Here is a 14,770-nt window from a genome sequence, read left to right on the forward strand (position 1 = left end):
CTAGCTGTGTTTCTCTGTACATTCAAAATTCTATATTTACAAATTCAACAAATAATAGACATTTCTGTAAAAAAAACAAAAAAAACAACAACAACGTAAAACTTGATGCAAGTTAAGAAAAGAAAATAGCTTGCGAACCCATGTCACCTCAAAGGCCCTCAAATGTACTTCATACGAGTGAGCACCTCTCTCCTAGCATGACTATTGTCCCCTCAACAACAGCACACACACACACGTGCACACGCACACACGCACCACAGAATGACAAACACTTCATAGATGACCAGAACCTTTGAAAACAACAAGGAATTTTAAACATAAAATGCATTTGCTCTGTCCAATATGGCTGCCCTGTGCCGCTTGATGGAAGGAAAATAAATGCCCTATCTGAGAAAAAGCACTGGGAAGCTTTTTAAAATATGACTATATGAAGTATTCCTTCCTTTATGATGTCCTCCATCCTTCCATCCCTCCCTACTGAACTCATCACCCCCAAGAGTGTGACTCCACAGTCCTCTGGCTTTGTGCCCGTTCCACTCACTGAACTCTGTGTAAAACAGTCTTTTTTTTTATGAATCTAGACTGAACTGAATCAGAGTTCTGAGGCACACTACTGCTGAAGGCCACCCATGATGCACCACAAATGAACATGACATTTTGAAAAGAAAAGGAAAAGCTGCCATGGGATGACAGTACATGCCCTTGGGGTCTGACAAGAAGAGCCATAAGCTCACCGTCAGGTGAGATCATGTGAGGTGCAACCACAGGAAATGAGGTCACATGCAGGTCAAAGGTCATGAGGATGATGTCATGAGGGCGTGTATAGCTTCAGCATTTGCATTCGCAGCAAAATAATAATACATTTAGGAGCTCTCTGTCTGCATATACAGTACATACTGTACAAAATCCTGCACTGTAAATTCAACCTTTACCTTTGTTACTGTAAATTCAACCTTTACCTTTGTTACTGTAAATTCAACCTTTACCTTTGTTACTGTAAATTCAACCTTTACCTTTCTAACTATAAATTCAACCTTTACATCTGTTACTGTAAATTCAACCTTTACTTTTGTAACTGTAAATTCAACCTTTCTGCAACAACAACTGTATAAACTGTACAAACTGCCCATCTTGCACAAATACATAGAATAATAGCCATACATTTAGTAACTCATTTCACCACTAGGTCCACAAAGACATTGATGCCTCTTTATGGTGGCCCTGAGGGACAAAAAGTACCTCTAACATACACAATAATATCAAGGTAACGCTTTGACTGGAAAAACAATATGGTAAATAATACAAATGTGAACCACATAGTAGTCCAAGATAGATAATATCTTCTGTGTAATATACTAATTAGTGTTAATCTCAATATGTTAATATATGGATGTACATCATTTCAGGATTTCCATGCACTGTATAAGAATCGTAGTCCTCCAGGAGTATCTAGTATCTCCAATGTGTATCTTATGTGTCTGTGACAGCAGGGTGGTTCTCATTGGTGGTTCTGGGTGCAGATGGGTGGGGCATGTAATGGTGATGATGATGATAAGCCACACAATGATGTGATTGGTCAGCCCTGTGATATGGGGGACGGAACAGTCACCGCAGTGTCTCCTATTGGCTGGGAGGAAAAACATCTAATTAGCTACGCAAAGAATATATAAGTATCTGCAACGCTGCCTAGTGGCCTGGCTACACAAAAAAGTGTAATATACTGTAGCGCCACCTAGTGGCCTGGCGGACCAGTTGACTGGCTACACAAAGGAGTTCATAGCGGTTGTATTAACCGGGGAGGGGCCCTCAGCAGTTTCCCTGATGGAGCTCTTTCCGCTGTACTGCCCAATAAAAGACCCATCCTCGTTGAACTGTCCGTCTCCACCTCCATAGTCAACTAAACTGTCGTCACTGCTGTCCCTGTGCACCGTCCCGTTAGAAGGTGTGCGGCTCCCTTTTAACGGCTTATGGTCCTCAGTGTCACTAGGAGAAAAGGACATGCAGGTGTTATGATGACATGAGAATGTAAACAAGGAGTTTAGTGCATGGCCTTTTTTTTTTTAGATGGAGCGTTGAAAGTCCGCAAATTCATTTTACTTTGATTTCCCAGGTCAAATGACCTTTGGTAGTTTTGTAATTTCCTGATTAATATGGAAAGTAGGATAGCCTAAGGCCTGATCCATTGATCGATCCGATCAGTCTACAATTTTAGTTACTTATGATAATATTGTATAAATAGTGAAATATTTACTCAAATAGCACTACTTCTGATAGTCATTAACATTTCTGTCCACTGCAGCAGATTCATTTTCTGTAGCAGAATTGACTTTGCCCCAAGTCCAAAGAAAATGAGAGACATGATCGATTAGTTGGTTCCATCACACAACAGGGGAATTCAAGCAAAATCATAGCTGTTCTGAATTCCTCATGAAAGCACAACACAAGGTGGTAAATATTAATACGTGCTGTGTTGCTAGACGTAAACTTTTCTCAGCAACAAAGGTTGCAATGAAAAACAGAAAATCCAAGGCAATGATATAAATAAACAAATATGAAAAGCACATTTTCAGCCAAATGACTCAAAGCAAATAAAATACAAATTATCACAATTTTACAAACAAATGAAGAAACGGCAAATAACTCTTTTTTTTTTGCATTAGTTAGACAACATTGAAATCGAATTGAGGTTATGATTCATGACAGTGAATAGCAGGTGAACGCTCCTTCATAAAGCTTTAATAATGATTATTAATAATTTACTACATGTGTAATTACCATTCATAACAGGTTATGTCAGCTTATATCACATTGCATAAAAATGACTAACGGAACGAGGATACAATCTACAGTTAACTGATCAAAATCACTGCATATGGCACAAAAAAATTATCCTATGATATGTTATGACATCACTATGTAGGCTTTATGACAGCTCATAACCGTTTAGAAGACACATAAGGACAGTGGTGTAATCCTGGGATGGATTTTACAACAGGCCTTTTTCTCCAAGTGGCTTTAGTTACTGTTTATCTAACAGATATCACAGTATAGCAGCTCTTTGGTTCCTCCTCTCACACCAGTCTAGCAGTACCCTTCCTTACCTTTCCTGACACCTAGCAGTATCCTTCCTTACCTTTCCTGACACCTAGCAGTACCCTTCCTTACCTTGCCTGCAACCTAGCAGTACCCTTCCTTACCTTTCCTGACACCTAGCAGTATCCTTCCTTACCTTGCCTGGCACCTAGCAGTACCCTTCCTTACCTTTCCTGACACCTAGCAGTACCCTTCCTTACCTTGCCTGACACCTAGCAGTACCCTTCCTTACCTTTCCTGGCACCTAGCAGTACCCTTCCTTACCTTTCCTGGCACCTAGCAGTATCCTTCCTTACCTTTCCTGACACCTAGCAGTACCCTTCCTTACCTTGCCTGACACCTAGCAGTATCCTTCCTTACCTTTCCTGACACCTAGCAGTACCCTTCCTTACCTTGCCTGACACCTAGCAGGACCCTTCCTTACCTTTCCTGACACCTAGCAGTACCCTTCCTTACCTTGCCTGCAACCTAGCAGTACCCTTCCTTACCTTTCCTGGCACCTAGCAGTACCCTTCCTTACCTTTCCTGGCACCTAGCAGTACCCTTCCTTACCTTGCCTGGCACCTAGCAGTACCCTTCCTTACCTTGCCTGACACCTAGCAGTACCCTTCCTTACCTTGCCTGGCACCTAGCAGTATCCTTCCTTACCTTGCCTGACACCTAGCAGTACCCTTCCTTACCTTGCCTGACACCTAGCAGTACCCTTCCTTACCTTTCCTGGCACCTAGCAGTACCCTTCCTTACCTTTCCTGGCACCTAGCAGTACCCTTCCTTACCTTGCCTGGCACCTAGCAGTATCCTTCCTTACCTTTCCTGGCACCTAGCAGTATCCTTCCTTACCTTTCCTGGCACCTAGCAGTATCCTTCCTTACCTTGCCTGCAACCTAGCAGTACCCTTCCTTACCTTTCCTGGCACCTAGCAGTATCCTTCCTTACCTTGCCTGGCACCTAGCAGTATCCTTCCTTACCTTGCCTGGCACCTAGCAGTATCCTTCCTTACCTTGCCTGCAACCTAGCAGTACCCTTCCTTACCTTTCCTGGCACCTAGCAGTACCCTTCCTTACCTTGCCTGGCACCTAGCAGTACCCTTCCTTACCTTTCCTGACACCTAGCAGTACCCTTCCTTACCTTGCCTGCAACCTAGCAGGACCCTTCCTTACCTTTCCTGGCACCTAGCAGTACCCTTCCTTACCTTTCCTGGCACCTAGCAGTACCCTTCCTTACCTTTCCTGGCACCTAGCAGTACCCTTCCTTACCTTGCCTGGCACCTAGCAGTACCCTTCCTTACCTTTCCTGACACCTAGCAGTACCCTTCCTTACCTTTCCTGACACCTAGCAGTATCCTTCCTTACCTTGCCTGACACCTAGCAGTACCCTTCCTTACCTCATTCACACCAGAACAGTTACATCACAGTTATAGTACAGGACTTACTGCAGTCACACCAGAACAGTTCAGTAGAGTTAGGTGGTTATGTAACCCTGCAGTCACACCAGAACAGTTCAGTAGAGTTAGGTGGTTATGTAACCCTGCAGTCACACCAGAACAGTTCAGTAGAGTTATGTAACCCTGCAGTCACACCAGAACAGTTCAGTAGAGTTAGGTGGTGATGTAACCCTGCAGTCACACCAGAACAGTTCAGTAGAGTTAGGTGGTGATGTAACCCTGCAGTCACACCAGAACAGTTCAGTAGAGTTAGGTGGTTATGTAACCCTGCAGTCACACCAGAACAGTTCAGTAGAGTTAGGTGGTGATGTAACCCTGTAGTCACACCAGAACAGTTCAGTAGAGTTAGGTGGTGATGTAACCCTGCAGTCACACCAGAACAGTTCAGTAGAGTTAGGTGGTGATGTAACCCTGCAGTCACACCAGAACAGTTCAGTAGAGTTAGGTGGTTATGTAACCCTGCAGTCACACCAGAACAGTTCAGTAGAGTTAGGTGGTTATGTAACCCTGCAGTCACACCAGAACAGTTCAGTAGAGTTAGGTGGTTATGTAACCCTGCAGTCACACCAGAACAGTTCAGTAGAGTTATGTAACCCTGCAGTCACACCAGAACAGTTCAGTAGAGTTAGGTGGTTATGTAACCCTGCAGTCACACCAGAACAGTTCAGTAGAGTTAGGTGGTTATGTAACCCTGCAGTCACACCAGAACAGTTCAGTAGAGTTAGGTGGTTATGTAACCCTGCAGTCACACCAGAACAGTTCAGTAGAGTTAGGTGGTGATGTAACCCTGCAGTCACACCAGAACAGTTCAGTAGAGTTAGGTGGTTATGTAACCTTGCAGTCACACCAGAACAGTTCAGTAGAGTTAGGTGGTTATGTAACCCTGCAGTCACACCAGAACAGTTCAGTAGAGTTAGGTGGTGATGTAACCCTGCAGTCACACCAGAACAGTTCAGTAGAGTTATGTAACCCTGCAGTCACACCAGAACAGTTCAGTAGAGTTAGGTGGTAATGTAACCCTGCAGTCACACCAGAACAGTTCAGTAGAGTTAGGTGGTTATGTAACCCTGCAGTCACACCAGAACAGTTCAGTAGAGTTAGGTGGTAATGTAACCCTGCAGTCACACCAGAACAGTTCAGTAGAGTTAGGTGGTGATGTAACCCTGCAGTCACACCAGAACAGTTCAGTAGAGGTAGGTGGTTATGTCTTTATTGACATAAAGCTCCAGTCCACCTTGGTTGGAATAATGGCATCGATTGAAAGTATGATATCTCTTCACAAAGGCCCTCTATATCATACATTTAGCCTTGTGTTATACTGTCTAATACTTGTTATTTTAACAATGTAAACTCTGTTATATTGTCTATTATTGTCTTATTTGAATGGACAGATTAGCATTTCTCTCATGTTAGGATCACAAACTAGATAGAGGTATGATGTGGACAGAATAACAATAGCTTTTTGCCTTGTATAAACTTTAAATAGCATCCTTTTAGCCCTGGAATTGACAGTACTCTCAGTGCTGGCCATGTCCCTCCAACATGCTGATACAGTAGCTCCATACTGGATAACATATACTGTACATATCTAGGATTTCATCCAATACATTATTGCCTACAGTGAGTTTCATATAAGATCTTCACTACATCACGCACATCAGACAACATTATATATCCATAATCTATAGATGTACGTATCACAGCATATCATGTATATTATATAACATATTTATGTTTAAATATATGATACAAAAAGTAACAATATCAAATATAAAAACAAAATCCATCATATAAACTGGGGATACAGCTGGACCAGCACAAAATAATGTTTCCAAAACGCTATACATAAATAAAGTGCTTCAACGTTCTTCATATTAGCATGCGTGGTTGGAAAAGCAAGCGGTCTAGAGAAATGATTAGAGGATGCTAGTGCAAGCATATGTAGATCACTGCAGATAGCTAGAGCTAATAGGGACTGGGATGTGTACCCTCACTGTATGCTTATGTATGCAAACATTCATTTACAAAGCATGTATATTATATAACACAATAGCTATATTTATACGCATAATGTATTCATTACAAGGGATTCATTTGGTTAGAAATGAGAAATGAGTGGGGCAGGTACAGTATTTATGCATGCCAGTTTGGGATGCTGTAACTGAATACTACAAATTATCCTGACAGTCCTTGGGAAAGTTTTTAAAAGCTTGAAAATCCCCTAAAACTTAGACCTGAATTATATTGTATATCCTGCTTCTCGAACGATGCAACACATTCAAACACACTACAATATCAATCTGGTGGGAGGCACACAGGCCACCAACACACTAAGCAGAGGAGAATCCAATCCCCGTCCCTTGACCTCGTCCCCTGTCCTTGACCTCGTCCCCGTCCCTGTCCCTGAACCCGTCACAGACCCCACTCCTGACCCTGACCCCGTCCCTGACCCCATCCCCCCTAGCTCTGACCCGTCCCTATCTCTGACCCCGTCCCTATCTCAGACCCTGTCCCTATCTCTGACCCCGTCCCTATCTCTGACCCCGTCCCTATCTCTGACCCCGTCCCTATCTCAGACCCTGTCCCTATCTCTGACCCCGTCCCTATCTCAGACCCTGTCCCTATCTCTGACCCCGTCCCTATCTCTGACCCCGTCCCTATCTCTGACCCCGTCCCTATCTCTGACCCCGTCCCTATCTCTGACCCCGTCCCTATCTCTGACCCCATCCCTATCTCTGACCCCGTCCCTATCTCTGACCCCGTCCCTATCTTTGACCCCGTCCCTATCTCTGACCCGTCCCTATCTCTGACCCCATCCCTATCTCTGACCCCATCCCTATCTCAGACCCTGTCCCTATCTCTGACCCCATCCCTATCTCTGACCCCGTCCCTATCTCAGACCCTGTCCCTATCTCTGACCCCGTCCCTTTCTCTGACGCCGTCCCTATCTCTGACCCCATCCCTATCTCTGACCCCGTCCCTATCTCAGACCCTGTCCCTATCTCTGACCCCGTCCCTATCTCTGACCCCGTCCCTATCTTTGACCCGTCCCTATCTCTGACCCCGTCCCTATCTCTGACCCCATCCCTATCTCTGACCCCATCCCTATCTCTGACCCCGTCCCTATCTCTGACCCCGTCCCTATCTCTGACCCCGTCCCTATCTCTGACCCCATCCCTATCTCTGACCCCGTCCCTATCTCTGACCCCGTCCCTATCTTTGACCCCGTCCCTATCTCTGACCCGTCCCTATCTCTGACCCCGTCCCTATCTCTGACCCCATCCCTATCTCTGACCACATCACTATCTCTGACCCTGTCCCTATCTCTGACCCCATCCCTATCTCTGACCCCATCCCTATCTCTGACCCCGTCCCTATCTCTGACCCCGTCCCTATCTTTGACCCCGTCCCTATCTCTGACCCGTCCCTATCTCTGACCCCGTCCCTATCTCTGACCCCATCCCTATCTCTGACCCTGTCCCTATCTCTGACCCCGTCCCTATCTTTGACCCCATCCCAACTTCTTCCCTTAGAACAGGTTTGTGCTTTACTGTGTTGCGCCAAAGAGCTGCACTGACAGAATCCTTGTAAGAACGATGCTGGTCCTGGAGGGGGGGTCTGAGGCCCAGCAGCTGGAGGTCAGCTGTAAGGAGGGGAGGGGGGGCAGAGCTCCTGCCCAGCTGAGAGGATGCCAGGTCAGGGGAGGGAGTGGGGCCTTGGTGGGGTGGTTGGCTTGGGGCAGGTGTAGGATCTTGGCCCACGGGCTCCAGAGGACAGATTCACGTTTCTCACCTGTATTCCCCAAAAGTACAGTCATCCTCTTTCATAGGCTGGAACTCTGGGTCTGTGTGAGCATCCTCTTTTTCTTTCACTAGGGACAGAGATTGAGCAAATGGGTCTGTTACTATGACCTGAGCTAGGTGATGGATGTGGAGACGGAAGTGAGTGTGTTTGTGTGTGTGTGTGTCTGTGCACATGCGTGTCTGCGTAGACATGTGTGTGTGTGAACGTCTGCGCACTTGTGTGTCTGTGTATACGTGTGTGTGTGTGTGTGTCACCCACCTGGGTATTTGCCTCCCTTGTTCCTCTTAATGAAGCAGATGATGAGGAGGACGAGGATGAGGAGAGCGATGGCACACATCAGGCCGATGAACCAGCCCTGAGTAGCGATGTCCACCTGTCTGGATGGCATAGCTGGTCAGGCACCGAGGGGAGGAAGAGAACATTAGAAAACTGTTAATGACAGACCTGCTTGCTTTAATTGAGGAAGGTAACCTTGTTCCTATACTGTAATATAATGACAATGTAATGGACAGTAAATGAATTCTCATTATTATCACACATCCACTATTGTAATCACAGCTCCTAAAGTAGATATGGACCAGAAATAAGTACATGATAGTATGAACATAGGTTTCCAAAGATCACTTTGTGAGCAATACAATTTATTAACATATTGTTTGGAAATTGTTACATAGTGTTACTGTAACAGACAGTTGTGATGTTATGTTAGTGATGTTATGTTGTTGTTTTTGTTGTTGTTGTTGATAGTAGTTATGATAGTGATGTTATGTTAAACATCTCAGCTGTGGAAGTTAAAGAAGGCACATTAATACAGAGAGTGATTATGATGGTTAACAGCTCGACTTCATCAGTACATGAGGCAAACAACTTTCTCACGTTTTCTAGCACTCTTTCTTCCTCTCAATCTCAGACACACACACACACACAGACAGACAGACAGACAGACAGACAGACAGACAGACAGACAGACAGACAGACAGACAGACAGACAGACAGACAGACAGACAGACAGACAGACAGACAGACAGACAGACAGACAGACAGACAGACAGACAGACAGACAGACAGACAGACAGGTTAAGTTAAGCACAGTCAGGTGGATTATATCCGTCTGCTACATTAAGTGAATGATATGATCTATAAGGAGATGGTCTTACAGGACGTCTCTCCAGGAAAACAACACACAGACATGGTTGACATCAAGCAGGTCAGAAAATGACCCCGTCTATATCTCTACTGAACATGCCTAACGTACGTTTCCATTAGAATGACCACAACAACAGATTAATTGTTAATAAACTGGATCGTTTACCTACTGAATAGGTGCCTAAGCAGTAGAGAATAACACAGCTAGCATACCAAACACGTTTGTCAATCTCTACAACAACACAGGGCAAGGCAAGGCGAGGCCGGGCGGCGCCGGTGACGACCAGCCAATCGTGTGCTGCCTCACCTGGAACGGTCACCAAAAGCTCCTCTGATTGGTGGAGCACTGCTTGGTCATCGTGACCCTTGGCAACCATGCGTACCCTATAGGACAGGCCCTCCTTTAAACCCTTCAGCACATAGGCCTGAGATCCATTGACATACTCTTTCTGCCACTCCTCTTCACCGAGAGCTGCAGGAAGAAAGGCGCTTTGAAAAATGTTTGTCTGTCCGGTGCACATTTTAGGACATCCATCATAGTCAGAATGTACGGTGCGCATATTAGGACTACTGTACTTAGTTAGACTAACATTATTGATGTCCTAATATGTCCACCGTACACCTGACATTGTAACAACGTTGGGATGGGCTATGGAGTTTCATGCAGGGATGGTTTTATCTTGTGTCATGAACTGGCATCTATCATATCAATATTAGATATCACTAATTGTGTATATGGGTCTTTCTATAAACTAGGGAACCAGTGAGTTTTTTCTACACTGGGAAACTTGTTACAGATATTGATAAGTCATTGATAATAATCTGCCAATTTTTTTCATGTCATTACATTAAGATATAAGGGGGATCATAGATATAGTCAATATAATTCACGAGTTTATTTAAAACCTGTTAAATCCTTTATCATGGATGGTGTCTTGACCAATTTGTTCAAAATCATGTGACATTACTTTTCTGTCCTTACATTTATGGCAGTGTAAGTTGCGTTATATCATATATTAAGCATTAATCAGTTAAATTAGACATTGAACTTGAACTCTGTTAGAATCCTGGATCTAGCTGTCTGACCATTTTTTGTATAGAGATCTCAGAAATGCTGTGTAACTTGGTAACATTTAGTTTCTTCTTATGTTACGGTGTGAAAACAGTTTTCATGGGCACACAAATCCAAAATAATAAATGCGATTGCAAAATCAAATGCTTCAACCAAAAGAGTGACCTTACCTTGATACTTAAAACCTACATCGATACTGTCATTACCGTGGTTCTTCAGTAATTATGCATAATACTTGTTGGATGTCCAGCTGATTAATTACACCATGGTATTTTCACACATCATCATCTGATCCAGGAAGGAATTTTCCGAATGACAGTCAAGTGAAGAACAACTGTTGTGATAGTGAATGTGACACAACAACGGTGCTGGAAAAAAGGAATGTCCAGAATATTCTGGTGTCTCATTGGTTACGCTGGTGAAGACAGTTGTGGCTGGAACCACATTGGATCTAACAACCCTAGAGAATAGATTTTTATCATCTGTTGTTGTCAGCTTGATTTACAGCAGGGTCTCCTTAGATTTAACAGAGAAACCATCAAGTTAATGTATTCATGTTTTCCTATGTTTTTGTGCCTCGGATTGGACACCGAAGTCTACTGTGCACAAATGTGTAAGATAGACTATTGCGTAACACCCAACGCTCTTCCTATTAATTATTCTGGATATAATGACAAAACATTACATAGGCTTATAGACTTATTGACACTATGATCTGGTAATGAAATAACATGACAAATAAATAGTATTTTCCATGTTACACCTGCAATTTTAAACAATACAAGGGGCTTGAAGTAGCCTACTTCAACTTGAATTTGGATCTCAGAAATACAAGTATTAGAATAGGCCTCCCTTGAAAATGTACTCAGTTTGGTGCTTGAAAAGTCCAAGTAATTATTGTAGCCAATGTATGTTGTTGTATAGGTGGAGTTAAGGGCAATTTGCATATATTCACTTTTACTCCTCTAAATACACATGTGGAACTGCATAAAAATCTTTTTTATTTTGATCCCATTGGCCCCATTATTTATAGAAAGACCCACGTGCATAATATGCTATTTCATGGAATTCTACAAATGAAGTATGATTATAAAAACGCATCAGAGGATGTCTCAGTGAGGAATTATTGTTATTCAACTAAATCAGATGACTCTAATATGCTATTTCAACTGGCACTTTTACTACATTATTGGGATTACATTTAAGGGGATGGTACAAATGCATTTGAGTATTTGAATTCAGTTTTTCTAAATATTTATACTACAAACACAATTACTTTATGTGTGTGTTTTCACCCTCGGTGTAGAAGTCAACAAAACAACTACAGACATGTTGAGAGTTCAATCAATATGGGATATAAAAAATATCCTTTTAGACCTCGGATGGACAACTCCAGTCCTCAGGGGTCTGATTAGTGTCACAGTTTTGCCCCAGCTAACACACCTGACTCCAATAATCTAAGAATCATTATATTCCGTTTAGTACGTAATTAGTTCAACCAGCTGTGTTTGCAAGGAATTGGGACAAAGTGTGACAGCACTCCGGCCCCTGAGGACTGGAGTCGTCCATCCTTGTTTTAGACTGTTTCTGCTGCTTTTTCCTGTGTATTATTAGGTTTGTGTCGGGGCAGTTTGAAGGCAGTATATCAAAGATTATTTTTTAATCAGACTAGATAATTTATCCTATCTGTGCTAGACATACAGTACAGCTCAAAAGTTTGACACACCTACTCATTCAAGGGTTTTTCTTTACAATGTAGAAAATAGCAAAAATAAAGAAAAGCCCTTGAATGAGTAGGTGTGTCCAAACTTTTGACTGGTACTGTAACTGCCAATGTTTGTATAAACCCGCATTAGCAAATCACTGAGTAGGAGTCTCTTGTACCTATATGTTTAAGTATAACTGATGTACAGTGGATAAAATAGTTTGTCTTACTGTTGTCGTTCTTAACTATATATTCTACATAAACATGTTTTTCCGCTCCCCAGTACTCCCAGTTGATAAGCATTCCGTTCTCTCCCACGGAAGAGCTAACGTTCCTGAATGCCGGAGCCGCTGGATGCACTGAGCACAACAAGAGAAGAAGACAACCATAAAGCTCACACTGTAGGTCAAAGGTCAATTGAAAAAAAATACAGTTCTAATCAATCTGTTCCTGCTGAAAATACTCCTAAAATACTCCTAAAATACTCTGTAAAAATATATCAATCTGAGTCTGACTTTAAGTCTGTGCACTCACACTCAACTTACTTAGATACTGACAAAGCCCGTAGATGACTTTGCTACAGTTTATACCAGTGGTTCCCAACCAGGGGTACGAGGACCCCTGGGGGTACTTGGCCTATCCACAGGGGGTACTGGAGAAGACTCATGAGACCATAGGCCTACTGGTAAAATACACATCAGGGGGTACTTTAGGGGTACTCCGGGCAGAGCAAAATTTAGTTGGTGGTACAATAACTAAAAAAGGTTGGGAACCACTGGTTTATACCATACAAATAATACATCATTTGCTTGTAGGCATACATTATATTGAACATCTGTCTGTATTATAGAATCTATAGGTCAATATCAAAGCAAGATGCACGTTGATTTTCCATTCCACTTTCAGTTAGGCCTACTTCTATTAAATCTACAATTACTCCTTTCCTACAAGTACTTTACAAATGGATTCAGACAATAAAGCCTGAACATTTGTAATACATTAAGAAAATCACTAAGACTGTAAGATGTGCGTGGACATTGACTAGAGCGGCTGTACCCTTGTGGAATGGGTGGCGTGGAGGAGACCCTGCTATGGGAGGTGAGGTTTGGGTTCGGGTGTTCCCTGGAACAACACGGAGAAGAATAAGAAACACCATACCCAACACTCAACAGACACAGCAGCTTCAACCACAGGCATAGGTAAGACATTGAGCTGGCTACAAACAGGTCCATTACCACGCATGCAGTGGAAGTGCAAGTAAACAGTCAGCATGTCGGAGCAGGGTTCAAACACGCACAATGTCATGCATGAGACAGCACAGCACCAGCTAGACATAGAAATACAGACATAGATCAGCAGTCACAGAGTCGCCATCACGCCGTTTGAAAGTTAGACGCAACACTGAAGAGTTTTGAGTGTGCTATGTGGTTAACGGTGTTACAGCAGCCAAATAAGCACCACATCATATAATTATGTCTGTACAGCTGTAGGAATTTAATATGATCACTCTATTGTTGCTGACAATTTCCCTGCGCCAACAGGAAACGCAGATGAGCTTTGTGATTTACATAAATTCCCTGAACAAATGCACTAGCACACGGTAATATTAACACTTGTAACCTGATTTTGACCAGCTAATAGCCTAACCACCGATTAAGCAACATTATGGATTAAACGTTCAAATTCTGTTGCTGCAGGATTATTTTTGTAAATGTTTTATTGTAACACTTGCTGTGACAATATAGGTCAAATTAAGATTCTACATCTGTATGTAGCTATCTTCAAGGTTTCAGCTTTGAATTCAGGTCCTGCTGGGTCGAGGGGTCAAGGGGATTGTTGGAAGCAGGAGGAGAGTCTTTCAAAGGGGAACGCAGGCTTGGACCGGTCTTTGAAGCCAAGGCAGTATGTGTAAAACATCTTAGAGTACAGTATGGTTGCTGATCTATTCATTAAAACTGATTCTAGGTCAGTACTCTTATTCTGAGATGCTTTGTAAATATGGGCCCAGATGTGTTTGTATGAGGAGCATGCAGACTCTGAGAGCTACAAGTACCTCCTCCAGCCTCGTCTACTGAAGGCTGATACATTAGGACTTTGAGGGAAAAGAGGGGACACAAAAGTTGATATGAAGGTCAATATGACGCCTGCATGTCCCTTTCACTAAATGTACCAGTGACTAAGCATGAACATGCTGTAATACAAAACTAACTGGACCAACTAATGTCAAAGTGCTGGGAAACACACTCACAGTTAGTGTTCTTACAACCGTTACTACACTGAGGTTATATCATGCTTTGGGACAAAGCTGTACACTGTTTGACACACTGAAGACGATTCAACAGTAGATCTACAAGGACAACAGACTGACATTATGAACATAAAACAGACAACCATGATTCATAAGCGACTATAAGATACACAATACACCATCTAGATGTTTGGTGATGACTTGAACCATTCAACATGGTACATGTGTGGAATGGTATGTAAACTAAAGAGGACTCCC

The 14,770-nt window shown here is 43.0% G+C and overlaps 1 protein-coding gene across 18 annotated transcripts in view; it reads right to left on the reverse strand.

Moving 5' to 3' along the window:
• Window positions 1-211: 211 nt before the first annotated feature.
• The window catches only part of LOC106561640 (neuronal cell adhesion molecule), a 154,702-nt gene continuing 140,143 nt past the window's right edge, over window positions 212-14,770 (reverse strand). For 12 of the 18 annotated variants that reach the window (XM_014125766.2, XM_014125782.2, XM_014125778.2 and 9 more), the window contains 7 exons: window positions 14,318-14,356; window positions 13,321-13,386; window positions 12,495-12,623; window positions 9,795-9,959; window positions 8,600-8,731; window positions 8,330-8,408; window positions 212-1,983 (listed from right to left, as the gene is read on the reverse strand). In XM_014125766.2, the coding sequence (XP_013981241.2) occupies window positions 1,761-1,983; window positions 8,330-8,408; window positions 8,600-8,731; window positions 9,795-9,959; window positions 12,495-12,623; window positions 13,321-13,386; window positions 14,318-14,356 (833 nt within the window). In that variant the 3' untranslated portion in view covers window positions 212-1,760. The remainder of the gene's footprint in view (window positions 1,984-8,329; window positions 8,409-8,599; window positions 8,732-9,794; window positions 9,960-12,494; window positions 12,624-13,320; window positions 13,387-14,317; window positions 14,357-14,770) is intronic. The other 6 variants (XM_045688471.1, XM_045688472.1, XM_014125780.2 and 3 more) reach the window with 3 other exon arrangements.

Source organism: Salmo salar, chromosome ssa10 (assembly GCF_905237065.1).
Source record: "Salmo salar chromosome ssa10, Ssal_v3.1, whole genome shotgun sequence".
Taxonomy (NCBI): domain Eukaryota; kingdom Metazoa; phylum Chordata; class Actinopteri; order Salmoniformes; family Salmonidae; genus Salmo; species Salmo salar.